The sequence below is a fragment of the Canis aureus genome, chromosome 36, assembly GCF_053574225.1.
Source record: "Canis aureus isolate CA01 chromosome 36, VMU_Caureus_v.1.0, whole genome shotgun sequence".
Classification (NCBI taxonomy): domain Eukaryota; kingdom Metazoa; phylum Chordata; class Mammalia; order Carnivora; family Canidae; genus Canis; species Canis aureus.
The window spans coordinates 13,263,579-13,291,332 of NC_135646.1; the positions used below are offsets into that span (position 1 = coordinate 13,263,579).

At 36.8% G+C, this 27,754-nt stretch overlaps 1 protein-coding gene and 1 pseudogene across 14 annotated transcripts in view; one reads left to right on the forward strand and one right to left on the reverse strand.

The window, feature by feature from the left end:
* The window catches only part of UNC80 (unc-80 subunit of NALCN channel complex), a 215,487-nt gene that overhangs the window by 171,077 nt on the left and 16,656 nt on the right, over nt 1-27,754 (reverse strand). For all 14 annotated transcript variants that reach the window (XM_077885391.1, XM_077885394.1, XM_077885390.1 and 11 more), the window contains exons 6-8: nt 26,696-26,769; nt 22,955-23,094; nt 1,789-2,050 (exon numbers count right to left, since the gene is read on the reverse strand). In XM_077885391.1, the coding sequence (XP_077741517.1) occupies nt 1,789-2,050; nt 22,955-23,094; nt 26,696-26,769 (476 nt within the window). The remainder of the gene's footprint in view (nt 1-1,788; nt 2,051-22,954; nt 23,095-26,695; nt 26,770-27,754) is intronic.
* On the forward strand, nt 418-1,726 carry LOC144305786 (putative protein PTGES3L pseudogene; annotated as a pseudogene).

The window sequence follows — 27,754 nt, forward strand, 5'->3', positions numbered from 1 at the left end:
ATATCAAGTGTAACTCCCATTTGGAGTTTCCAACAGTGGGAACTTAAAGCTCCATATTCGGTAAAGCTAAGAAAATAGGGAGGAGGCAGGTATCTCATTTTCTCTCTTCACTAAAAAAATTTTTTTTTCTGTTTAATGATTCACCCAAGGAGATTTTTACTTTGGGCAGAATCATCTACTATTAAAAGAAAGTCTCTCTCCCTTTCACTCTAATATTGCTCATGTTTATTTTCAGAATATGTAGACTTTTTCAGACATAGCCAATTCATGCTTAAGTAAACCAAACAACTGGAATACACTGCAAATCACACTTTTTCTCTACATATCCAACACATAGTATTGATGAGAAAGAGGGAAAGAGAAAGGGTCCAAGCTGATATTAGCACATCTGTTTATTAACAAGTGGTTTTCAGGGGGATGTCATCAAATCAGCATACAGTCAGTTTATTTTTCCAAACATCTATAATAAATAGCAAGACTATTAGCAATAGCAAGACATATCTCTAATTATGATATTGAGGTGCTAAAAAATTTTGAGTCAAGCAAAAGATGTTAAACCATGTTCAGTAAAATGCTAACGTCACACATTTCATGATGTCAGTAATTAACAGTTGTATGTGAGAGCTCTCTATTAACTAGTACTTCAGTTAGCTGGAAGGACCAATTCTCCATTATTCTGGATCAACAGGTCTTAACTCTAGTGTGAGCAAGAGGCATTTCGATACCCTTCTTTAAATGGCAAATTAGATGTTAAAAAGAAGCAAAAGGGTCTAGCAATATAAGAAAGAAGGGAAAGGATAATAGCATCAGAGTAAACCACCAACAAAATAGCACTGGAATAAAGAAATGGATGCATAGGAGAACAAGAGAACCTTCTATGGCCAAAGTTGTGGATTCAAAAGACGATGGACTAGAGTGCCTATTGTGAATCAGACACTGAATGCACTAAGCATTGGAGAAAGAGATGAACAAAGCTTGGGACAAGTCATTCGACTTTCTCCAGAGTACAGATCCCTTGGCTGTAGGGCCATGAGGCAGCTTCTGTGGGTGTCCCCAGGATCTAAAGATAGCAGTCCTTGCCTTGGCCTCCAAACACCACTGGGTAGCGGGAGCCACCACGGCAAGGCAGCATGCCTGGATGTTGTGGTACAACAGGCCCAAGTATGTGTTCATGGAGTTTTGTGTTGAGGACAGCACCGAGGTACACCTGCTCATCAAAGACCTCCATATTGTATTCAGCTGCAAGAATGCCAGTGGAGTGGAGTTGTACAATGAGACTGAATTCTATGCTAAGGTGAACTCCAAGGACTCCCAGGATAAGCACTCTTGTTACTCCACTACTTGCTTTGTGAGGAACTGAAAGGAGAAGGTGGACTCACCAAAGAGGATATCAAGCCAGTGTGGTTGTCTATGGACTTTGATAACTGGAGGGACTGGGAAGAGGAGGATGAGGTGGAGCTGGCTCAGGTGGAATGTTACGCAGAGCTTCTGAGGAAGGTCAACACCAAGAGACCTCCCCCTGGCATGGAGGACCTAGATGATGATTCTGACACGTGGGTATGGCTGCATCAGACAGCAGAACAGGAGAGGAGCAGACTGGTGGGGCTCCTGACTTTCTACCGATTGGCTGTAATCTTTGAGTTTGGGCCACTCATCAGGGCTCTCTTGAGTGTTCGAGCTGTGTGTATATATGTGGTAGAGCAAAAGCCAAAGATGCAGCAGATAGATTATAATAAATCTGTAGGAACTATTAAAAAAAAAAAAGACAATGGACGGAGTTTCTCTTACTTGGGTTTTGTGGGTGTTCACTAGTGAGGGAGCTGCTGCCACCATTGAGCTGCTCCTGGGTCTGGGCAGGAGAGGAATATCTGGCTCTGGGGGCTTTTCAGGCTTCTCTTCCAACATGTGCCGCAGTCTTTGCAGATAGTACATCAGAGACCACTGAGTGCCTTCCTCAGACCAATGGGGCTGCAGTAGGCAGCGAAGAACAGCAACATCAAAGTAGGTGGCATAGCGGGACCTTTGGCATGGAGGTATCACAAGAGAGGCTCTGTTTCCAATGACAGAAAGAAGATGATTATATTGGCAATCAAACATTCCAAGGGGTGACATAACATGGCTTATAGCTCTGCTTTTCTCATTTGTTTACTTATTCCTCCACTTATTTTTTGTCTAGTTTACTCTTCTACCCTCCCAACTGGTCTCACTCATTTCACTTTTGCTAGATGCTTCCTGGAAGCAGAAAGGTTAAAAAGAATTTTGAAGGATAGGTAGGAATTAGCTAGGCAAAGCTGAGGATGGGGCAGGAGGATACATCAGCATTTCAGTCAGAAGAGAAACCATGCCTACACTAAAGTGGAGTAAAAAATCATGAGTTTTGGGTAGGTGGGGGAGAGTAAGCAATTAGTTGGTATTAGTTGGTGAGTAACTTGGGTGGGAATGATGAGGAGTGTCTAGGGAAATAGATGAGGTTCAGATTACGATGTTCCTTTTATATAATCAGGCTTTTTTTTTTACCTTGATAGAAATGGAAGTATTTGTGTACTTTATTGGCTATTTTAATCTATTATTGGTGATAATAGTATGTAAAAGAATCAAGGGAAATTGCAAAGTACTAAATGAGTAAAGGTTATGAAGAAAATTTTCAAAATTTTGAAATCATTTTGAAAATTCTATAGCTGTATATTCATATAAAATAGCAAAGCTAATTTAAAAAATCTCAAGGTTCTGAAATTCTATTATTCAATTTAAATACATGGTAACAGTCATTTGGTGTTCAACTTAATTTCACTACAAAATAAGTTTATACAATTACACAGTATAATACATAATTGTAGATGTCCCAGGGGATGTGAAGATACATAAGCTTAACTTCTGCAGCATGGATATTTTTTTCTAGCACCACACACAGCTTTCTCTGCTCAGCTTCCATAATGTCCAGTAGCCAGCAGCACCCAGCGGCCAGCAGCTTCCCTGGCACTTTCTTTTGGAGGCTTTTTAGCAGAGCACCCCTACTAAGACATCTCCCCATGAATAGCATTCTCTAACAACCTAGAGGGTTGGATTTCTGACAAGTTCCAAAGAGTAGATTTCCAGGAGGAAATTCCCAGGAGGTTCCCCTGTGCAGCACCACAGTGACTTCTCTGCAATCTCCATAGAGTCCTAACTTTGCCCTCTCCAACAGGGTCATAATCTCAATCCTGGGAAGAACGGGATCTCTCCTGGGTGTTTCGTATGACTCTGAAAGTTGGTGATTGCTCCATTATATTTGCGATTCCTATATCCTTTAGAATTCTCTTAACTTCTTATGAGCCACTCCCTCTCTACTCTAATACTCTAGTCCTGTCATACTTAATAATTCTCTATATTAAACTTTCCCTGTTCAAGTACTGTTTAGTTTCTCTCTCCTGATTGAACCAATCCTGATACATCTAGAAGCTGTGTTTCAGCCACATTGGCTTTCTTACTACTCTTGATTACATCAAACTTACGCTGGCTTCAGAGCTCTTCTTCTACATGGAAATTTCTACCCTGGATGCCTTGGTTTTATCTAGGCTCTGTTCCAATGTCATCCCCTCAAGAGAGATCTTCCTCAACCACTGTGTAGAGTGGCCTCTGTCTGCCTTCACCCTGTTCCAATTTTCTTCATAGCATGTAGCATAACTTATTATACTGTTTACTTGATTAGTGCCTATCTTCATTTATTTGAATGAATTAATAAATTTCAGAACTCAAGACAAAAATGGAGAAATCAAAGGCTTTTTTTTTTTTACATATAAGCAATATGTTCATTTTGACAACAGAAGAAAAAAAGAGCTCAATAGAAGTAACAATAGGTAAATGCCATGGGTTCATGGCAAGATGATGAGGAACAAAATTGACAACTTACTATGTTCAAATGTAAATAACATTTGGCCCAATAAGCTGAAGATAAACATCTATTCCAAAATGTAGGGGAAAGAAATGTTAATTTAACACAACTGGTATCAGCAATATGTAGGAAATATCTAACTTTCAATGTAGATTTGACCATTGTTCTATATGACTTTAAAAAATGACTACTATCAGGGTAAACTAGGAAAGACTGTATAGGCACTAAACAGGTTAGCCTTAAACATCACCCTCCTACTAAAACAGAATAATACAGGAAGTTGGGGGTACTTGGGGACCACCACAAACAATATGGTAAAACACTTTTTAAGAAAATCTTAATAAACAACATTTATTTATTTATTTATTTATTTATTTATTTATTTATTTATTTATTTATTTATTTATTTATTTTGGAGAGGATAGAGTTGGGTGGCGATAGGTAGAGGGAGTGGGAGAAGCAGACTCCTCTGCTTAGATCCCAGGGTTGATCCCAGGACCCTGAGATCATGACCTGAGGTGCAGTCAAACAGCTGAGCCACCCAGTTGCCCCACAGGAGAGAATCTTAAGGAGGTTCTGCACTGGGCTTGATCTCACAACCCTGACATCATGATCTGAGCCAAAATCAGGAGTTGGATGTGTAACCGACTGAGCCACCTAGGTGCCCCAAACTGTTATTAGGATACATTCTCAATATTTTAAAGATTTTCATCCTTCCCTCAGTAATCTATAAGCTTAATGTAATTTTCTTTTGTGTTCTGAACCCAATGTCAACATGTATATTTGTTGGCGGGGGAGGGGTGTTCCACACCACAACCAATTTTCTGGATACCAAACTGGGTCCATTCTGTCAACTAAATTCTGACACCTGTCTACCCAGAGACAGCATCAGATTCCACAGGTTAAGGGTTCAGTCCTGCAAGCCTGCTCTCTCTCCTACTTCAGACACCAGTCATAAGCCCAGGTTCTCACCTATGCTTCCAATCAACTGGCCACAGATGGAGATTCCCATGACCTACCCTTCCCCCTACCCCTGAAATTCAGATTCCAATTGCAAGTCCAGGTTGTTACCTGTACTTCTTACTGTCAGGTTTTAAGTCAGAAGTTCCCATGATCCCCTCCTTGGATTCAATTAATTTTCTAGAGTGGCTCACAGAACTCAGCAAACCGGTTTACTCACTAGATTACTGATGTATTATAAAAAAAAAAAAATACAACTCAGGAACAGCCAGGCAGAGGAGACACTTAGGGCAAGGTATGGGGAAGGGGCATGGACTTCCATGCCTTCTCTGGGGGCACTACTCTCCTAGCACCTCCTCATGTTCACCAGCCCAGAAGCTCTCTGAACCCCGCCCTCTTTGGCATTTTTTGGAAGCTTCATTACACAGACATATTTGACTAAATCATTAGCCACTGGCAATTGATTCAAATTCCAGCCCTTCCTGGAGATCAGGGGGCCTGACTAAAAGTTTCAATCACATGGTTGGTTCTCCTAGCAGCCTTCCCCTAGTCATAAGTGTAGTCCAAATGTCACCTCAATAACAACAAAAGACACCTTTGTTGCTTTCATCATTCAGGAAATTCTAAGGGTTTTAGGAGCTCAGTGACAGAAACAGGGACTAAAGCCAAGCATATATTTCTTATTATAAATCATAGCGTCACAAATTCTGAACAAAATTCCAAATGGATTTATCTTTTATAAATCAATGAGACTATTCTGAAGTTTAACTGGATGAAAGAATAAAACTTTGAGTGTAATCAGGAAATATTTAAAAGGAAGTATAAAGAATGTAAGTTGTCAGATACTAACGTGTGTTTTACAACAATATTTGGCCAAGTAGTGTTAATTTAGGAATAGATAAGAGTTCAGTGGTATACAACATGGAGCTACAAAAGATTCAAATATTTATAAGAATCCAATATGTCAAAAAGGTCTTGCATTAAATTAATGCAAAGGATAAACAAATAAATAATATTGTCATAATGGACTTATTCAGAAAAACATAATTTAGCCTATCTTAAATTGGCATTTTTTAAAAAATCAAGACAGATTACGATTTAAATGTAAAAATATAAAAACATGAGTACTAGGAAAATATTTTGGCTATTTTTTTATAATCATGGAGTAGAGAAGAACTTAGTAAGAATGTAATAGACCCACATTTAAAATAACACAAATGCCCATTCCACCAACAGGTAAATGTATAAATAAACTGTGTATGTGCATGTAATGGACCAAGGTCAGAGCTATTGGTACACTCAGTAATTATGCAGAATAAAAGAAGTCAGATAAAAAAAGACCATTTTCATTCATATGAAATTCTAGATTGCAAACCATCTCTAGTGACAGAAAGCAGATCAGCACTACTTGGCCAAATATTATTGTAATCCTTAGTAATTTTTCGCCTCCTCATCCCATTCTTCGTCCATCCTCAGGCATCACAAGAAAACTTCTACAGGGTAGTGGATATGTTCATCACCCATTGTTGGGATAACAATATCTAATAAAAGAGTTGCAGTCAAAAGTTCTTGTGCTGTTCAAAAGGACGGTTGAGAGCTTATTGAATTATGACTTTCATTAATCAAATATCTGTGTTAAACTTTCAATGATAACCATATCCTTCCAAGAGAAGGAAAATGGGATTTAGAGAAAACTCAATGAATAAGAGAGAAAAGAAACACATAAAGAGCAAAGTAAATAAAAAGCACAAAATAAGATGGATAATACAAACCCAAAATAGCAGTTATCAAAATAAATATTGAATATGCTCACAAATAAAAGACAAAAATTGTGACATTAGATTTAAAAAACAAAGTTTAGCCACATGTTAATTACAAAAGAAAATGATAAAATTGGGAAGGGAGAGAATGGTACAGAATGCAGATCTAACTAAAACAAAGTTGGTGCAGCAATGATGAAAGTAGACTTTGATGTTAAAATATTATTAGATATAAAGATGGTCACTACAAAGTTAAGTAAAAAAAAAAAAATTAGCCAGGAAGCTGTGCTAACTTAACAAGTATATACCTGATAACAAAATTTCCAAATGCTTCAAGAGACTTGTAAGGGGAAAACAGACAAATAATAACAGTATTTGTTATTTTTAACACACATTTTCCAACAAATAATAGATCAAGCATATTACGATTAGTAAGAATATAAGACATTTGAATATACATTTAATATTTTTTCCTGCACTTGGAACCAAGTCAAGTTTCAAAAGAAACTGAAGATTCGACATTTCATGTAAGCCTCATCCTCTAACCACAGTGGAATCCCAATAGAAATCAATAGCAAAAGAGAAAAAGAAAGAAAGAAAGAAAGAAAGAAAAGAAAGAAAGAAAGAAAGATAAGGAAGGAAGGAAGGAAAAAGAAAAGAAAAGAAAAGAGAAAGAAAGAAAGAAAGAAAGAAAGAAAGAAAGAAAGAAAGAAAGAAAGAAAGAAAGAAAGAAGGAAAGAAGGAAAGAAGGAAAGAAGGAAAGAAGGAAAGGAAAGGAAAGGAAAGGAAAGGAAAGGAAAGGAAAGGAAAGGAAAGGAAGAGAGGAGGGAAGAGAGGAGGGAGGAAGGAAGGAAACTCTAATGGGTTAGTAATTTAGAAACATACTTCATAACTCATGATTTAATAAAAAATTATAATGAGAATTTTTAATATATTACACAGGATGATAATGATCCCATATATAAAAACTTGTGAGATACAGCTCATCTGGAATTAGCTCATCTGGAATTTTAATTAGCTTAAAAAAATGCTTCTAACGAGATAAAGGACATAAAAATAATGAGAGAAGCATCTACATTAAAAAAAGTTGAGAAAAAGTTTAAACAGGTTAAAAAGAGTAAGTAAAACCATGAATAGCAGAAAAAAAAAGGAATATAAGATAGGAGCATGTTCGGCAAAATATAAAACAAAGGTAGACAGGATTAACAAAACCAAATGTTGTTTCTTTAATAAAACTAATAAAAATTCATCAAGAAATACAGTAAAGGTGGGATCACAATACTATCACTGAGAATGCAGACATGTCCAGATACAGTGATGAATTTAGAAAAAGGGGAGACATTATGAACATTGTGATCAAAAATGTAAATACCTAGATAAACACATTTCTCCAACCAAACTTTAGACCCACAATCTTTCAAAACTGAATTGTGGGAAATAAAATTTAAAAAATTCATCAAGCCCAGAAGGTTTACAGCCAAATTCCATTAATCATCAGGGAAACTGGGATCTCCAGTTTCATACAAATTTTTCCAAAGACAGAAAAAAGAAGAAAACATTCTTTTCATGAGGCCAGGATAACTCCACTACTGAAACAAGACAAGTACAGCAGAGGAAAGGAAAATCAAAAGCTATTCTCATTTATGAATATTGATGTAAAAAATATATAAAATATTAAACTATATTCAGCAATGTACAAATTGAGCTTTTTCCTAGGAATTTAAGCATGATTTATTATTAGAAAATCTAGTATAGTAATTCACGACCTAAAAAGATTATAAGAGAACATACCCACATGATTTTCTTAATAGATGTCTTTTATAAAATTTATCATTAGTTTATTAAAGTCAGCAATAAAAATTAGAAAAGTGCTAAAAAAAAGAGCTGTAATAATAAGATTTTGGTACAGAATCAGGCAGAGTGATGTGCCACTGAAGAGCCCAAAATAAACCCTCACATATGTGCAAATCTGACAGTCAATAGAAATTAAGTTACAAATCTGCAGGAAAATAAATATTTAAGAAATGGTGAGGGAAAAATTAGTGATTTATGTGGGAAAAAAACACTTCTATTTCATACTGTCATATTTTTAAAAAGCCCACCTGAGATTGACAGAAGACACTGGAAAGCAAAACAGAAGAAACAAAAAAAATATTTATGACCTAGGGTACAAAAGGATTTCTAAAGAAGATAATAATCCAAACTACTTTCAATAAGTATTGGTAAATTTGACTCTATTCACATTTAAAATTTCTATTAAAAAATGAAGTGAGGGGCACCTGCCTGACTCACTCAGCTGAGCATCTGCCTTCAGCTCAGATCATGACCCCAGGGTCCTGGGAAGGAGCCCTACATCAGTATCCGCATCCAGCTCCCTGCTCAGTGAGGAGTCTGCTTCTCCCTCCCCTCCTCCTGCTGTGTTCTCTTTCTTTCTCAAAAGAATAAATAAAATCTTTTAAAAAATAAAGTGAAAATTTACAAAGTATAAAAGATAACTGCTATGTATTTAGCCTACCAAGAATTACTATTCTCGCTAATAAAGAATGCTGATAAATCAGGAAGGAAAAAACAAACAGCTCAAATGTATTAAGGTATGGAAGGAAATTTCACCAAAGGAAAACCTAAAGACAGACGGAAGAGAGAGGTACTCCACTCCATTAATTGTCAGGGAAATGTGGACTTAAGCCACAATCACAATCCATCAGATTTGTGAGAATATAGAAGCCTAAAGATGGGAAATATTGCTGAGGGTGTGACTACCCAGGAATACTCATCACTGCTCGTAAACACAGAGTACAAGTAGGTGTTATCTAGTAGACTTTAAATTGTCCTTATCTTATGATCCAGAAATTCCATTCCTGAGGGAAACTCTATCTTAGAGAAACTCTTGCCCATGTACACAAGGGGACGTGTACAAGGGTGTTTATAGCATCAATTTTGTTTTAATAAAAAAACTAGAAAACAATTTTTTATTAAAAAGTCAGTCAGGGGCAACCCAGGTGGCTCAGCGGTTTAGCGCTGACTTCAGCCCAAGGCCTGATCCTGGAGACCCGGGATCGAGTCCCACGTCCGGCTCCCTGCATGGAGCCTGCTTCTCCCTCTGCCTGTGTTTCTGCCTCTCTTTCTCTATGTGTGTGTCTCTCATGAATAAATAAATAAAATCCTTTAAAAAAAAGGTGAAAGGAGGGATCCCTGGGTGGCACAGCGGTTTGGCGCCTGCCTTTGGCCCAGGGCACGATCTTGGAGTCCCGGGATCGAATCCCAAGTCGGGCTCCCAGTGCATGGAGCCTGCTTCTCCCTCTGCCTGTGTCTCTGCCTCTCTCTCTCTCTCTCTGTGACTATCATAAACAAATAAAAATTAAAAAAAAAAAAGGTGAAAGGAGAAGGAGCAAATAAATAAATGTTGGCATGTAATTGGGAAATATTACTTATGTGTTATATGATGCAACAGGCTAGGGTGCTTATTGTGTTCTATGTTATCAGCATGATTATTGTACTCACTTGTGAAAAGACATAAAACTGAACACTTAGGTGTTGTATACTTTTCTGTATTTCTGTAGATGTCATTAGCTAAGATCTTGGATTTTATCAGTATGGACTAAAAATCTTCTATTCATATATACATAAAATAGATCTATATAAAGTACATCTCTATATGAACTATATATAACATTCTATATTATATATCATATATACATGTATATAACATCATACATTTATATATGACATAAATATATGATGTATAATTGTAATACTTATATGTTAAATATGTATATATGTATGATTAGATATCTACGTTTTTTGCACAAATTAGTCTCATTACCCCCAAGATGATGTGCTCTGCTGGTCTTTTCAAAGTATTCTATTGTCGAACTTTCATTATGTAATCATTTTAATAAAAAGGCTGAGTCTCAAGAATTTTATTAGTTGCCAAGTTTTCACAAGAAGCATATGGGCTAGATTGAAGATTCAGTGCCCATCCCAGGCAGGGAATCTTTTACTCTCATTTGGCTTCAGCCCCCACTTCCAGACCCATAACCCCTCTATCCTTATTTACCTCCCTGCCCTGGAAGTTTGATCTGCAGAGACTCTACCAACAGCTCCCCTGCCTCTGGTCCCTGACTGAATGTGGCAAACAGAAGCTCTCCCAGGAGTCTGGTGGCAGGATACTGTGTCTTCTTCCCCTAGACTCCTTCCTTCCAGAGGTTGCCTAGGGCTGGCACTGTGACCTTACGCTGACCTAGGCCATCAGTGGTCACAGGTCTTGTTAGTTACTTGCTCCATAGACTCCTCCACAACTGCTCCCTCCCGTTGCCCCTTCCGGGCCCAGAGCTGGTCCTCATCCTGGAGTAGAGCCACTGGGGTACCGACACTGACTTAAGGCTTCCCTATACCCTGCCCAAACCTTTGCTAATAACTACTGTTTTCATCCGGTCTCAGATTGACCAGTGTGCCAGTTGTCTCTTCCTGAGATGACAGGAGGAAATTGTCTGAGTACATCCTTAAGCTCAGTTTGAGGGAAAGAAATAATCTTGATTCTCATTTCTACCATTTTCTGAAGAGGCTTTCACTACTCTTCCTGCCCCCTCTCACCTCCATTTCTCTTTCTTAAAAAAGCATGGGCTAACCCACTTCTTTCAGCCTGTTGTTATACCTAGAATAACAGGATCTTCTCTCTAATGCTATAGTCTTGGATTTATTAAAAAAAAAAAAAAAAAAAAAAAGGACAAGTATGAGGTTGGCTGGCAACCAGCTGGGTAATTTTAGGTCCTCCAAGTATTTGTGACAATCCTTGGACTTACTATAAGAGCCTGTGAAAACTATTGTTTTCTTGGCTGGGCTGCTGTGATTAAGGGAGTTATTAGTAGTTCAACAGAATTATTTTTCTCCCATTGGACTAGCTATCTTTACCCTTTACTTCCTGCCCCATACCTCAGTGTCCCCAGATGTTTCCAGTTTGTAAATTAGATTAGGGAGTTCCATAAATTATTTCAAGTCCCGAGAGCAGCGTTCCACATAATGAGATGCCAGTAGACAACTTCTTTGAGAATCCCAAGTGGAGAGGGAGAAAAGAGTTTGTTAAAAATGCACATCCCCAGGTCCTACACCAGATTCACTAAACCAGAATTGCTGGGGATAGAGCCCAGGAATCTTTATCTTAGACAGTATCTCCAGGTAATTCTTAAACACTCTTAATAAGATTGGAAGGCAATTGCCCTAGAGAAACATGTAATGCATGACTTTTGTACTTTTAGGCCAACATCCAAAACAATTCCTATACGGAAACACTAACTGAAGGATATATTGATGGTTTTGTCCCTAAGGCTATCAAAGGACTAAATTTATGTCATTCTCTACATACAAAATGTGTTTGATGGAAGTAATTACTAACTGCACAGTTGTGTCCCCTGGTCATTAACTACTCTCTGACTACTCTCTACTCCAAAAATGGACTGCACAAAGCAAGACTCCACCAACTTAAGGCTCTGATCAGAGACTAAAAATGAGTTTTGAAGTTAATAAAAATGTATTAAGTAAATTCACATTTAAAGTGCTTGCTATTGAAAGAGACTCCATTTGAAACAACAAGTTGAGGAGCACTCTGTAGCAAATATTTATAACCCAAATTACCTTCATTTTAGGTGTTATTCAAGGATGAGTTTATTTTTCTTAAAGTGTGAGCTATCCTGGAGTGAGTAGTCAATAAAAATCATCAATAAATGTTTAATTTCATTTAGGACAGCATTATCAGAGAATCAACTTGTCACTAAACCAGTAAAAGTCATTTTAATTAACAATCTAATTAACATGTGGGAGAAAAATTTACATAACTGGAAAAAGATGGTGTGGGGGTTACTTTTGTGTGATGTGATAGAAATGCTCTTATTAACTAATATTCTACTACTCTGTAAGTCATTTTGTAGAAAAAATGAAAATTTTATGAAAGTATGAATACAACTCATATTCTAAATGGCATATGTAAAAAAATTAAAAGAAGTATACATACAAAAAATTAATGATGTTTAATCTTCCTGATGAGCTAATTGATGATTTTTACTTTATTTTTTTATTATTTTTTTTATTTTTACTTTAAAAAATATTTTATACCTTTAACATTTTTCTATAATTAGCATATACTTATTTTATATGCATAAAATAAATAATGCATTACGACAAATTTTTTGACTGTCAAAAAAGCTAAGAATTTCTTTAATATATATATTTTCCATCCAGCTATGGCTTCAGGAAACCAAATTATTATTAATTAGGGTTGGGGGATGCTGGTAGAGAGCATCCAAGGCAGAAAAACACTCTGGAAATAATAATCTGTGGAGGAAGAGAACTGTGGAAATCAGTTTTGACCCTACACAGTATTTAACAAAGCAGAAATTAAGTCTGTCCATATGGTAATTGAAGATGAAATCTCACATTAATTTTAAAACCTAGCTACCTGCTCACTGATTGCAGAGTTCAGGGAACAGAGATGTTCTGTTCAGTCAAGGTCAGGGCAAAAGAGATGATAAATTGTATTTGTTTGATATCAGCAGACAGCTTTTGTTTCTAAGATATCTGCATAGCTTTGTTATTAAAGTTCTCTTCATTTCTGATTAATACATGAACTCTTCCAACAAAGACACATTAACATTAGCATTTTCCGAAAGGTCTACCTTGTGCATCATTCCCATGGTAACCAGCCACTGCAGCTAGGCAGAGAGAAGATCTAATTCATTCTTCTAAAGTGCCACTGATTCATGTCTAATTCACATATGTGGGTGTGCCGTGGGTGACTGTGTGTATGTATGTGTCAAGAAATGCATATGTATATAGATGTTTGAGTGTGGTAATCTCAAGAGAATGGAAAAAACAATATCCATCCACAAACAAGAAACCCTGAACCTTGCAGTTTGTCAAAGAAATATTACATGCCATTTATATTTGCAAATTTCCAGTGCATACTCTAAGAAAAATTATGTAAGAAATATAAGCTTCAGGATATTTTATGACCTCAAGATTTCACCCTGATATTGTTTTTAATAACTAAAAGTCAGGCCAAAATATAGTAGTTGAGGTAGAATTTACTACACTTAAACTTTTTGGATTTAGTGTAGAACAGAATTAGTTAAGGAGGAATACGAGAATATTTAATAATTGATTGAAGAAAAATGTACAGATATAGTCATAATAATTATATACCAAATGATGGTGACAGCATTATCATTACTGTTTGTTGTGGCCAGCCTCAAAAATAGGCTCCAATTATCCCTGTTTCTTGGTATGCACACCCTCATGTGGTCCCTTTCTATACCAGCATTAGTATGACCCATAGCATATAGCAGAAGTGATGGCTTGTCAACTTTAGAGATAGATTTAAAGACACCGAAGCATTGACCTTGGGTGCCCCCTCTCTTTATGGGACACTTTCCTTTGGGGAAGCCAGCTGTCAGGTCATGAGCAGCCCTATGGAGAGACTCAGGTGGTGAAGAACTGAAGCTTCTAGTCAACAGTCACCTGAGTGATCTTGAAAGCAGTCTCACACCCAGTCAAATCTCCGGATGACTGCAGCCCTGGCCAACATCTTGACAAACCCTGAGGCACAACCACTTAGGTGAGCTGTTTCTGGATTCATGAACTGCAGAAACTATGTCAGATAATAAATGTCTTCTGTTTTAAGCTGTTAAGAAATTTGGGTAACTTGTTTTATAGCAATTGATACCTAATACAGATTTTCACACCAAGATAACGTCCTAAATTTGGAGAATGGTTTTGGAATCAGGTAGTAGGTAGAGGCTGTAAAGACTTTGAAGAGTGTGCTAAAAAAATGAAAGCATAGGGGCGCCTGGGTAGTGTAGTCAGTAAAGTGTCCAACTCTTGGTTTCAGCTCAGGTCATGATCTCAGGGTTCTGAGATCAAGCCCCACAACAGACTCTGTGCCCTTGCACAAATTAAGAATAGAAATCCTAAACTTTAAGGAGGCTACTGGTAAGTGTTGAATGTATCTTCTGTTATCTTCCTGGTGCTTACAAGAGATTGAAAGGTAAGAAATATAACCTAATTGAAGAACTGCTAAAGGCTAATGAGCTGCAACTTGATGATTTTAAAAACTATCCACCTCTCCAGATAGAAAATAATGTTAAAATTAAGAAATGGCTTCCTGAGCAAACATCAATCTAGGGTATTTCTGGAAAAACATGGTCTAAAGATAAAGTCAAGGGTGAAACTATAAAATCTTTTTAGAATGTCAGAAGATCTAAGGTCTTGCCTTAGAATATTATTCCACCAGACAAAAAGGCCCTCTAAAAGTTTTGAAAGTGTGATTCACATAGAAAAGGGGGCAGGTGGAGACTTTTAAGAAACTTAAGGGTGTTGTTCTTCAATCTTTCTATAAGTTGCAGAAAGGATTATCTCAAAGAGACTTGTCTCTTCTAGTGGACCCCAATAAGATTCACAGTAAACTCCCAAAGTTTTAAAAGAAATGTAACAAAAATACTGCCAAAGCAGTATAAAATTAAAAGAGGCTGTCATACTTTTCAAATTTTACTGGTAATAAGCAAGCTAAGAAAACTATTCAGGTACAAACACATCTACCTTTCTTAAAAAAAGGAAAGTTGATTTAGAGCATAGGATCAATAGCCTAGAGGGTGGAATTAAGAGCCATAAGCAGAAATAGGACTGAGACCTAATCAGGAAGCTTCTAACCTTTGTTCAGCTTGATTTCTAAACTGCTATGGACCAGTGCCTCCTATGTTCTCCCTTTGAATAGGCATGCCCACAACAGTTATTGTGTGCCTATCTCACCATTGTATGTGGGTGCTTTGGGTGCAGATAACTGTTCTCTTTAGTTCACAGGGGCACAGATTGAGAGGAACTATAATTATGGAATTGTACTTAAATTGCACACATGAGGTTCCTCATTTGTACCTAAATCTGACTTTGATGATGAGATCTGGACTTTGATTTGATCCTGTAATTGGATGAGATTCTGGGCAACCTTGGTGAGGGTAAGTGTATTTTGCATGTGAAAGAAATGGGAATCATTGGGAGTCAGTGGGCAAACAATTGTAGCCAGATTCTAAGATCTCTCCAATGATCCTCACCTTGTTGTACTCATGTCTTTGTATAGTTTCTTTCTAAAACGTATTCTAGAATATGGCAGAAATAGTGGTATGTTACATCTGAAATTATTATAAAAGACCCCCCTCTGTCTCTGTCTCTCTCTCTCTCACACACACACACCATTTATTTTGTGTCAAGTCATCTGCTATATAGTGAGTAGCCCTACAGAGAGGCCTCAGAATCTGAGGCATCTAGTCACAAGCTGCACAAGTAATCTTGGAAGAAGATCCTCCAGTTCAGTCATGCCTTCTGATGACTGCAGTCCCAGCCAACATCTTAACTATAACCTCATAAGAGACCCTAAGCCAAGAAAGACTGCAATTGAGCTGGTTCTGGATATATAACCCTCAGAAACTCTGAGATAACAGATTTGTTGTATTCAGTCACTCAATTTCAGAGTAATTTGTTACACAGCAATGGATAACTGATACACCAGTATGACTCCAACTTGATTTCTTGGTAAGTCTATTAAAGATGCATAAGCATATAAAAATCACATCTCTGAAAAAAAAAATCACATCTCTGATCTTATATTGAAAAATTCCTCACTTAGTAGAAAAAAGAGAAAGAACTTCCTCCCATCCTTTAACTTTGCTTTTGTTTCATAGATTTAAATAGTCTACAAATAATTTTACTTAATTACTCTCTTATCTATTTAGAAAACGAGCTCTTTAAGGACAAAAACAAATCAGAGGAGGGCCAGGGAGGGGAAGCCAAAGGAAACATCAGGAAAGGTTTAGACTGACCTCTTCCTAAGGGAGTAGAAAAGACTGTGGACCATGTGGTCACCTAGACAGGGCTCAAATCTAGCTCTTTCACTTCCCGTATGTGTCCCTGGGGGAACAATTTAATCTCCATTTGCTTCAGTTCCTCATCCTTAAAAGAGGAATAAGGTCTTTGCATGGCTGTTATAAAAATTAAACTCATTCATTTATTCAGTACCCTTCAGTGAAGGTCATGGGCCACGCACTAGAGAGAGCAGGGAATAGTAGAAACTTGGTCTCTTCTCTCGTGTGTGGATTTTACAGTCTAGTGGAGGATATAACTATTAGACAAACAGTCACACACTATTTATATCATGTTTGCTACTCATGCTATAAGAGAAAACGTGGAGATCTGTGGAAGTGTTAAACATCTGCCAGAGCCTCTCCAGGGAGTAAAGAAATGATACTTACGTTGAGTCATAAGGAACAGGAATTGGTTAAATGAAGATAGATAGAAGAACGATGCAGACAGATGGAATAGCATACTCCAAATCTCAGAACTAAGGGGAAGTTTGAAAGTCTAAAAAAGGGTTGAAGTTTAGTCACCGAGGTGTGGGTAGCAGTATAATGTTAGACTAGAGAACTGGACAGCAGCCAAATGATGTGGAGCCTTGAGGGGTACATTAAGGATTTTGAATTTTATCTTGATAGCATTGGATAGCATTAAAAGAGTTCAAGAGCAAGAGTGTTGTGATTTGTCCTTTATTTTTACTCTGTATATTCCGTGTTGGATGGTGGCAAGATTGAATGAGACGAGATTAATAGGCTATTGCAGTATTCCAAGCACAGGAAGAAGAGTGGCTTGAATGATGGCAAAAGGATACATGGACGTAAGTAGAGTCGAGTATTTTTATATATGCTTTTTCTCAGCCTTCCTTATCTTATAAATTTAATCACCATTCATGCAGTTGCTCAAGCCAAAAATCTCAGCGTTATACTTGATTCCTTTCTTTTTCTCACTCTGCAAATCCGGTCATGTCAGTTCTATTCTATAAATGAATCTCAATCCCAGCCTCATTTTAGCCTTTCTACCTGTACTACCACCACTCTGACCAAGCCATATGCTCTCTCACCTGGGCCATTGCAACAGTCTCCTAACTAGTCTCTGTCTACTTTTGCCTCCAAGTCTATTTTCCATAAACCACCTTGAATGACCTTTAAAACGTGCAATTTGGTTAATGTCACTCCATTGTTCCAACAACTCCAGTTGTTTTTCATCACACCTGAAGAGAATCCAAACTTCTTAACATGTTCTTCTGGCTCCTGTGTGATTAGACCCCTCACAACCTCTCTGACCTGTTTCCCAATATCACGAACCCTTGCCGAGCACCACTCCCTGGTCACACTGACCTTCTTGCTGTTCCTCCAACATGCTGGGTTTATTCCCATTTCAGAGCCTTTAGACTTGCTCCCTCTGCCCACATGGTTCTTCCCAGATCTTCCAAAGCTGTCTCCTTCTTACCATTCATGTAGCAAGGAGAAAGAACTCCCTCCCATCCTTTAACTTTGCTTTTGTTTCATAGTTTTAAATAGTCTACAAATAATTTTACTTAATCACTCTCTTATCTGACTATTTAGAAAATGAGCTCTTTAAGGACAAAAACTGACATGGCTACAACCCTAACATACACTTAGGCTATAACCCAACATACACTTAAAAATATGGATCAGAAGAACCAATATTATTAAAATATCCATACTACCCAAACCAATTTACAAATTTAATGCAGTCTCTATCCAAATAAAGCCACCATTTTTCACAGAACTCAAACAAATAGTCCTAAAATTTGTATGGAATCACAAAAGACCCTAAATAGCCAAAGCAATCATGAAAAAGAACAAACCTGGAGGTATCACAATCCCCAGATTTCAAGATATTTTTCAAAGCTACAGTAAGCAAAACAGTATGGTACTTGCACAAAAATAGACAGATCAATGGAACAAAATAGCTCAGAAATAAACCTATGCTTACATGGTCAGTTAGACTATGATAAAAGAGGCAAAAATATACAATGGAAAAAAGACAGTCTCTTTAACAAACAGTGCTGGGAAAACTGGCCAGCTACATGCAAAAGAATGAAACTGGACCACTTTCTTATGCCATACACAAAAATAACCTCAAAATAGCTTAAGAACCTAAATGTGAGACTTGAAACCATAAAATTCCTAGAATAAAACACAGGCAGTAATTTCTTTGACATTGGCAACACTTTTCTGGATATGTCTCCCAAGGCAAGAAAAACAAAAGCAAAATGGGACTGTGCCAAAATAAAAGGCTTTTGTACAGAGAAAACCATCAACAACAAAAAGCCAACCTACTGAATGGGAGAAGGTGTTTGCAAATGTTATATTCAATAAGGGATCAACATCTAAAACATATAAAGAACTTATAGCACTCAAGACCAAAGAAGCCCTAATCCAACTAAAAATGAGTGAAGGATCTATATAGAAAATTTGGACATACAGATGGCTAACAAACACTTGAAAAGATACTCAATATCACTCACCATCAGGGAAATGCAAATTAAAACCATAATGAGATAATGAGATATTACTTTATAGTTGTCTGAATGGCTAAAATAAAAAAAGATAAGAAATAACAAGTGTTGGCAAGGATGGGGGGAGAAAAGAACCTGGGAATGCTGGTGGGAATGCTGACTGGTACACCATGGTGGAAGACAGTAAGAAGGCTCCTCAAAAATTAAAAATAGGGGATACCTGGGTGGCTCAGCAGTTGAGCATCTGTCTTCGGCACAGGGTGTGATCCCAGGTGCAGGGTTCAAGTCCCACATCAGGCTCCCTGAAAAAAGCCTGTTTCTCCCTCTATGTCTCTGCCTCTCTGTGTCTCTTATGAATAAATAAAATCTTAAAAAAATAAAAATATAATTACCACGATCTAGTAGTTCCATATTGGGTATTCACCCAAAGAAAATTAAAATACTAATTCAAAAAGATATATGCACCCCTATGTTTATTGCAGCATTATTTGCAATAGCCAAGGCATGAAAGTGACCCAAGCATCCATCCATAGAAGGATAAATGAATAAAGAATATGTGGTATTTATATATAATAGAATATTACTTAGCCATAAATAATAATGAAATCTTGCCATTTGCAACAACAGGTGTGGACCCAGAGGGTATAATGCTAGGTGAAATAAGTCAGTCAGAGAAAGACAAATACTATATAGGATTCCACTCATATTTGGAATTAAAAAAAAAAAAACAAATGAACAAAGACAAAAAGACAAAAAAACAGACTCTTAAACAGAGATAAGTGGTAGTTGCCAGAGGAAAGGAAGGTAGGTGGAAGGGATGGATGAAATAGGCGAAGGAGATTAAGAGTACATCTATCTTAGAAAAAAAAAGAAGAATACATCTATTTTGAGCACTGAGAAATGTACAGAATTCTTGAATCATCTTACATCTAAAACTAATACAACACTATGTTGATTATACTTCAAAAAAAATTTAAAGACAAAAATAAATGTATAAATATTTAGATAACATAATAAATATAAGGACATTAGTTTTGTTTTCAGCTTATAAAAGATATTCAATGAAAGGTAGTTCCTACCATTTAGTCTGTATCTAAAGTAACTACTTTTTCCCCAAATCTGATTTAATTATGCCCTTGATAACTTTGTTAAAGAGTTACAGTTGTCATCCAATAAAATGGAAGCCTTGGTATGTAGGGGGTAGGGCGTCCTTCATAACAGCTACTTTTGATTAGGTGGCAAGTTAATATGGGAAAAGCCTGCACATCTTCAAAAGGATGGTAAACAGAGGAGCCACTCTTGGTTCCCAACTGATGGTAGTTAAATCCCCTATAATCCTCTTCTCCTGAGTGTAGGTAGGACCTGTGCCTTTCTTATAACCAATAAATATAAAGATGATTCTATGTCTCTTGCAATCATGTTATATTATAAAGTCTCTGTAGTAGTAGGCTGGAATTAGAATTTCTCCACCCTGTTGTAAGGTTACTATGGAGAGGGCCATGTGGCAGTGAATTTTGGGAAGGATCTAGAAATTTCGAGCAGCCCCTAGACAATAGTCAAGAGGAAAACATGAATCTCAGTCTTCTGCCAACAACTTGAGGGTGCTTATATGTGGAGCTTTCCCCAGGCAAGCCCATGATGAGATTGCAGCCCATCCTGACATCTGGATCTAGTCTGGTCAGACTCTAAAGCAGAAAACCCAGCTAAATTGTGCTTATAATTTTGACATATAGAAAAAGTGAGATAATAAATGTCAGTAAATTGTTGTAATTTGTTATATAGCAGTAGAAAACTAATATAAGAATCACAGAAAATTCAGAAAAGCTAAATTTGGTCAAATATAAGAAGGACATGACACTAAATAAAGCTGTCTAAAGATGAAATGAATTTCATCCAAGAATACTAAATTCCTCATTGTTGAAAGGGTTTAAGTGTTGAAAATGTTGTAGTGCATCGGATTGAGTTGGTGATCTTCAAGGGGCTCCCTCCACATTAAAAATGACATGATTTTAAGTATTCATTATCACCAATGACCTAGAACGGTAAGCCCTATGGATAAATATGAACAATCTCTGCGTATACAACTAACATTGCTATCAGCATTCATAGTCTCAATCAGCAAAAGATCATTTAACTGGGCCACTTACTTTTAAAGTTCAAAATAAAGACACAAAGATAAACTCTTTGCATATTATTTTTTCAAAGAACAACATAGTAGTATTTGGCTTAAAAAGCAATTATATTCATATAACTTCATGCTTTCAACAATTCAAAGAAATCTTTAAAAAAATGCTATAACCACGTAGCCTGGTTCTGGTGCCAGAAGAAGGTATATCATTTAAAAATTACCAAATGAAAAGGCAAGATAATACTGAGAAAAAAATATCTGTAGATGACTTGTATCCAGAATAAAAAAAAACAAAAACAAAATTCTACAACTCAGTCATAAGGAGACAAACAACCCAGTTAACACTAGAGCAGAAGGTTTGAATAGACATTTCACCACAGAAGATATTCAAATAGCTAATAAGCATCTGAAAATGTGTACTTAGTATCATTAGTCATTAGGGAAAATATGAACTAAAACCACAATCAGATCTCTCTTCACACCCATGAGGATAGCTCTAGTAAAAAAGGACAGGAAGAGTTGCTGCCAAGGAGATAGAGACAATGAGCCTTAGTGCATTTCTGATGGGAATGTAAAATGGTCCAGCCATTTTGGAAAATAGTTTGGCAGTTTCTTAAAAAAATTAAACATAAATTTACCATACAACCCAGCAATTTTACTCTTACATATCTACTTAGAATACAAGAACTGAAAGCAAATGCCTGCCCAAAAACCTGTACATGAATGTTCACAGCAGCATTATTCATAATAGACAAAAAGTCAAAACAACTCAAATATTCATCTACTGACAAATGGATACCTCAAATGTGATATACAACAGAACACTCTTTAGCAATAAAAAGGAAGGAACTACTTGCACATGCTCTAATGTGGGCAGAACTCTACAGCATTAAGTGAGAGAGGCCAGATATAAAAGACCATATAGGGTATGCATCTATTTATTTGAAAATTCTATAAATTCAACTATATAGACAGAAAATATATTAAGTGATCATCTGGACCAGGGTGTGGGAATGGGAGAGATTGAAAGTGGGCACAAGGGATATTTTTGCATGACAGAAATGTTCTGAAATCAGACTGGTGATAGTTGCATGATTCTATAGATTTGCTAAAAACCATTAAGTTGTCCACTTTAAATAGGTGAATTTTATGGTATGTCAATAATACCTCAATAAAACTGTTTTTAAGAAATGCCTCATTTTAAAATACTATCCACTAGATAGTAACCTCATTTGAAAGCAGGGATACCCAAGTGGTCTCAAGGACTTCTGCCCCCTAAGTGGAGTTTCTAATTGGGTTCAAAAAGCAAACCTCATGAATTCAGGCTTTCATCACTTCAGTGGGGACCGGGAAAAAGTGGAATGATGTCTGTCCCAAGGAAAGGCATTTGTGAGCAAATTTACCAGGTACACAAGCTAACAAGGGCAATGCTGTAATGTTTACAAAGAACAGCCTTTTCGATTCTCGGTGGGTATTTTAAAAGCACGCATTTTAAACAAGGATCTGCTGGCATAAAGTATTCTTCTATAATAAATTAATGGATCTTTTCATATCCCTGCAGCATGATATTCAATAGCATAATTTTAAGTTCTGTATTTAAATATTTAAAATATCATCTAATTCAGACATCTCATCATCAGGTCTTCTCACTTCCACCCAAGTTTGTTTAAATGAGAGCCACTCATAGTACATTTCTGGAATTATTAACCTAATTATACCACAACCAAGGATATGTATATACACATATCATGCACTGACACATTCTAAGGAACAGAGTCTATACAAGTAGCTAAAAATGCATCTTTAACTTTTGGTGATCAGGGAAAAACACTTTTGTCCCTAACACTGCAATCACATACCTGGAATGTGATGGGCCTCTTTCCTGGGAAGTTTGGGAGGACAGACTTCCATCAAAGGAATTTCCTCGGTGGCAGCCTGAAATGGTGGCCTTGGGTGACATGGGATCTGACGGGAAAGTTTCGCAGACCACCTGGAGTCCCTTTTGGAGGCAGAGATAACAGATTAGTTTTTCTTTTTTTCTTTGTTTCTCCTTTTTTTTTTCTTCAGGTATATCATATCCTCTAGAATTAGCTATCATATTACAAACATTGTTTTATAAAATTGATAATTTTTCTTTGTAGCATAGCTAACAACAATGTCATAGAACAAAGGGTTTTGGTTTCATCTAAGGGAATGGAAACATACTTCTAGAGACCAATGTATGTCATTTGAAACATTCAGCTAAGTTCTTTCATAAATTTTATTTTATTTTGCCCTTGATTTTTTTCTTTTAACCTCTACGTAATCAGGATCTATAGGACAAGAGTTATATATCACCAGTTCGTCAAAGAGATGCCAATACTGAGGTGAGCTGAGCAAGGCCTAGGCTGGACACAAGCTCCAGGTTAGTAAAAGCTGATCAAACTGAAGCCAGAACAGGAGAATCAAAGCATAAGGTTCAGGTTTTTCTGTCACTCGTTTAAAAAGGATATGATCCATCTTTCCAATTGGATACAATGACTTTTATTCTGATTTGTTAAGCACAAATGCAGCATTCTCTTACAGAGTAGCTTGTTTTAATGACATTTAGCTGATAAATATAACACTCCTCAGGTAATTTGTCTTTTATTTCAATTGTCAGGATATTGTCTTTCCATAGGTACTACAGATGAAGTTCTTCACTTTTGTATAAGGACCCTCAAAAATTTATCACAGTATTTTAGTCCTCATAATTTCCATTTCTGTATGTAAAATAAGAGTGCATTGTCCAACCGTGATGCATAGAGAAACAAATACAGCTAGAAATTTAATAAACTTAGTCCTCTGAACTAGATCAGAGAATCCCTTAGCATGAGCATGCTTTGTCAGCCTCATGCTGGGTAATTTCAGGGGATAAAAAGTATTCGATGAATTTGAACCTTGAAGTCAAGAACTTACATTTTATCACAAATGAATATGGGTTAGAGTAGCATGCCCAACAGAAATATAATACAAGCCACAAACATGAAGCACGTAACTAATTTTAAAAATAGTAAAAAAGAAATTGGTGACATTAATTTCAATGTTATATTGTTTAACCCCAAATATCATTTCAACCTATAATCAATATAAAAATTCTTTTTTTTTCATACTAAGTTGTCAAAATTTGGTGTGCATTTGATACTTATTCAAATGTATTCAAATTCAAATACTTATTCATCCTAATTCAAACTAGCCTTATTTCAAGTGTTCAGCAGCCACATGGCCCTAGCGGCTACCATATTAGGCAGTGTAGATTTAGAGTAATTAGATAGGAGTTTGTGGGGGCATTGAGATCTTAATTGATCCTTAAAAGAAGGATAAAATTTAGACAAGGAGGCAAGGAGGAGGAAAGGTAGCCTTCCACTCAAAGGTAACAGTCTGAGCAAAGACCCAGAGGCTAAAGCAGCATGCTCTGTATATTAGAAGCAGTGCTTAACTAGTGAAGGGTAAACAAGGTCACTGAAGAAAAATGATTCCAGGTAGTAGAGTCATGGAGAAGCAGAGAGAGGAGTTTGGTCCGGAGGTGATGGCAAAATAAATCCACTACAGATTCCCGGGGAGCAAGGGATATAGAGAAAGAACGGCACCCTTGCATATAATAAGCCTCTGTGGGATGATGAGTTAATAAATAAATGATGCATTAGGAAGATTAGTCAGGCATTATTAAGTGGTATTTATGTGAAGCAGGAAAAGCTAGAGGTAGAAAAATCCAATTAGGTGGTTCCAGCTGCAATCTAGTTATGAGGGCCGGGATTTAGAGGGTAGCAGTGGGCGTGGAGAATAGAGAGCAAGTCTGAGCACCCGAACAAGATCAAACAAGATGACTCAGCAAGAAATCAAACAAGAGGAGGAAGGAGAATGAAATAGACCTATTTTGTTGTATCTAAGATGTCATCAGTTAGAAGACACACCATTATTTTATGTTCAATTAAGAAAAAAAACTCTGTTAATTCAACTAGGACACTTACCAGTGAGGACTTTTTCTAATATACTTATTAAAAGCACTATCTTAGATTTATATAGGCATAGCCTTTGATTATATATTCATCCTGTGTATATGGAAAAAAAAGATGTAAGTGAAATAAATTGGAAGAGGTATGGTTGAAATTTCTAAATTTTAAATCGGAGTGCTTGATATATGTTTTTCTGTAGAGTAACTTCCTCTGTGTCAAAAATGTTATTTCTTAAGAGTGTTATTCCTTAAAAGAGAGCTCCACTATTCCCTCTGACATATTCTTCTAAGCCACTGATCCGGATTCTGCGAATTTAGAGGCTGGAAATGACAAATTAATGCCGCACAACCATATGAAAATGACAACCTTATCAATACTGCTACCAAGCAGGGAGGTTTTAAGAGGCCAAAGATCATTAAACACCGGATTTCAAATATGTGAAAAGTGAAAAACAATCAGAATAGACAACATATAGCATATAAATCACAGTGTCTGTACTTCGCAAATGTTCAGTAAATAGTAGATATAATAGGACTCCAAAACTTGTGGTTTTAAGGGTAAAAAGCATGATGGCACTGCTGACAGTTAGAATGCATCAGTTAGAAAGAGGATCCAGTGTCGATGGAAAGCAGCAAACTATATTTTGCACATGTTGAATTGGAAGTGCATTACTAAGTTAATGGTGGTATACATAGTTATGTGGCTTTGAACTACCCTGGCCTTCATTTTCTTTTCCAAACCAAGGAGTTGCATGAAAAATTCTCACTGAATTATATTCTTTTTATCATGCATATTCTGTTTTATAGGGATTAGTCTTTTTTTATATTTTTTATTGGAGTTCAATTTGCCAACATATAGCATCTCACCCAGTGCTCATCCCATCAAGTGCCCCCCTCAGTGCCCATCACCCAGTCACCCCCCACACCTCCCTTTCTACTACCTCTTGTTCATTTCGCAAAGTTAGTAGTCTCTCATGGTTTGTCTCCCTCTCTGATATCGCCCACTCATTTTCTCTTATGGGGAGTAGTCTTGATGTTTCCTTAACCTTTAGATTTCTTGAGGGATAGGACTATACCTTATGCCTCCTTTCTACTCCCTCCTCCCCACTGCTGCAGCATTATCTTAGCTCTATTAGGCGTGCCTAAAGAATATTAGGAGATTTGATAATTGAGAACAAGATGACACCTTAATTAATGTGGTATAAATAGTGATAACTAACACTTATTGAAGGTTACACACTAGCCATTGAGATATAGCACTTCTTATTACACACTAACCATCAAGATAGTGCACTACTGATTACACACTAGTCACTGAGATAAAGCACTATTGATTACTCACTTGCTATGGAGATAAAGCACTACTGATTATACTTGCCACAAAGATAAAGCACCAGTTATACATGGTCTTACTTCAGCACTCCCACACTGGCAAAGTGCATAAAATTACTTTCCATACTTGACAGACAGAAAACCTGAGACTGCTTAAAGTTTTATATTCAGCAGTAGAAACTTGCTTTGAAACCAAGTAGTATCATTCTAGAACTCATGTCTTATCCTTCACACTTCACTGCACACATCCAGGAAATGACCACCTCCTTTCCTCCCACGAACACAATAAACTCACCTCTCGATGTCTTGTGTCTTGATTTGGTGATTCACAGGTTTGACTTTGACTGTTGATGGGAGAGCTTCTCTTAGCTGCCAAGAAATGCCATCACAAATTTTATAAGATTATGATAAGCTCATTTTATTCATCAGCTCACGTCTTTAAAAAATTTAACATATCATTATCACTTGAAAGAAGTCATTTAATAGCATATGTTGTAACAGAAATCAAATAACCAATTTAAAAGCCTTCACATTTCTAGGTTATCATAACAATGTAGATTTCTTCGTCTTTTCAGTCTGACTCAATAGGCGAGGGTGCTAAAAATTTGGCAATACTAAAAATAATAGTAGTTAACATCTATGCAGTACTGAATATCTGCTATATATATATTTTAAAGATTTTATTTATTTGTGCATGAGAGACACAGAGGGAGAGAGGCAGAGACATAGGCAGAGAGAGAGGCAGGCTCCGTGCAGGGAGCCTGATGTGGGACTCGATCCTGGGACTCCAGGACCATGACCTGGGCTGAAGACAGGCACTAAACCACTGAGCCATCCAGGGATCCCTCTGCTATATCCTTTTTAAAGCTTTTTATGTACACAGTATTCCTCTCTTGTCTGTGGGGGATCTCCTCCAAGTGGGTGCCTCAAACTGTAGATACTATATATACTATGTTTTTTCCTACATATAACATACCTATGATAAAGTCTAATTTATAAATTATACACAGTAAAAGATTAACAACAATCACTAATAATAAAATTGAACGATCATAGCAATATCCAGTAACTGAAGTTATGTGAATGCGGTCTCTTTCTCTTTCAAAATACTTTATTGTACTGTATTCACCCTTCTTCTTGTGATGATGTGAGATGATAAAATGCCTACGTGAAGAGATGAAGTGAGGGGAAGGATATAGGCATTTCAACATGGTGTTAGGTTCCTACTGACCTTCTGACAATGTGTCAGAAGAGGATTAAATAATCTTCTTTTGGACCACAGGGAATTGAAACTGCAGAAAGTGAAACTACAGATAAGGGCAGGGGGGACTATTGTCTCAACTCATTTAACCCT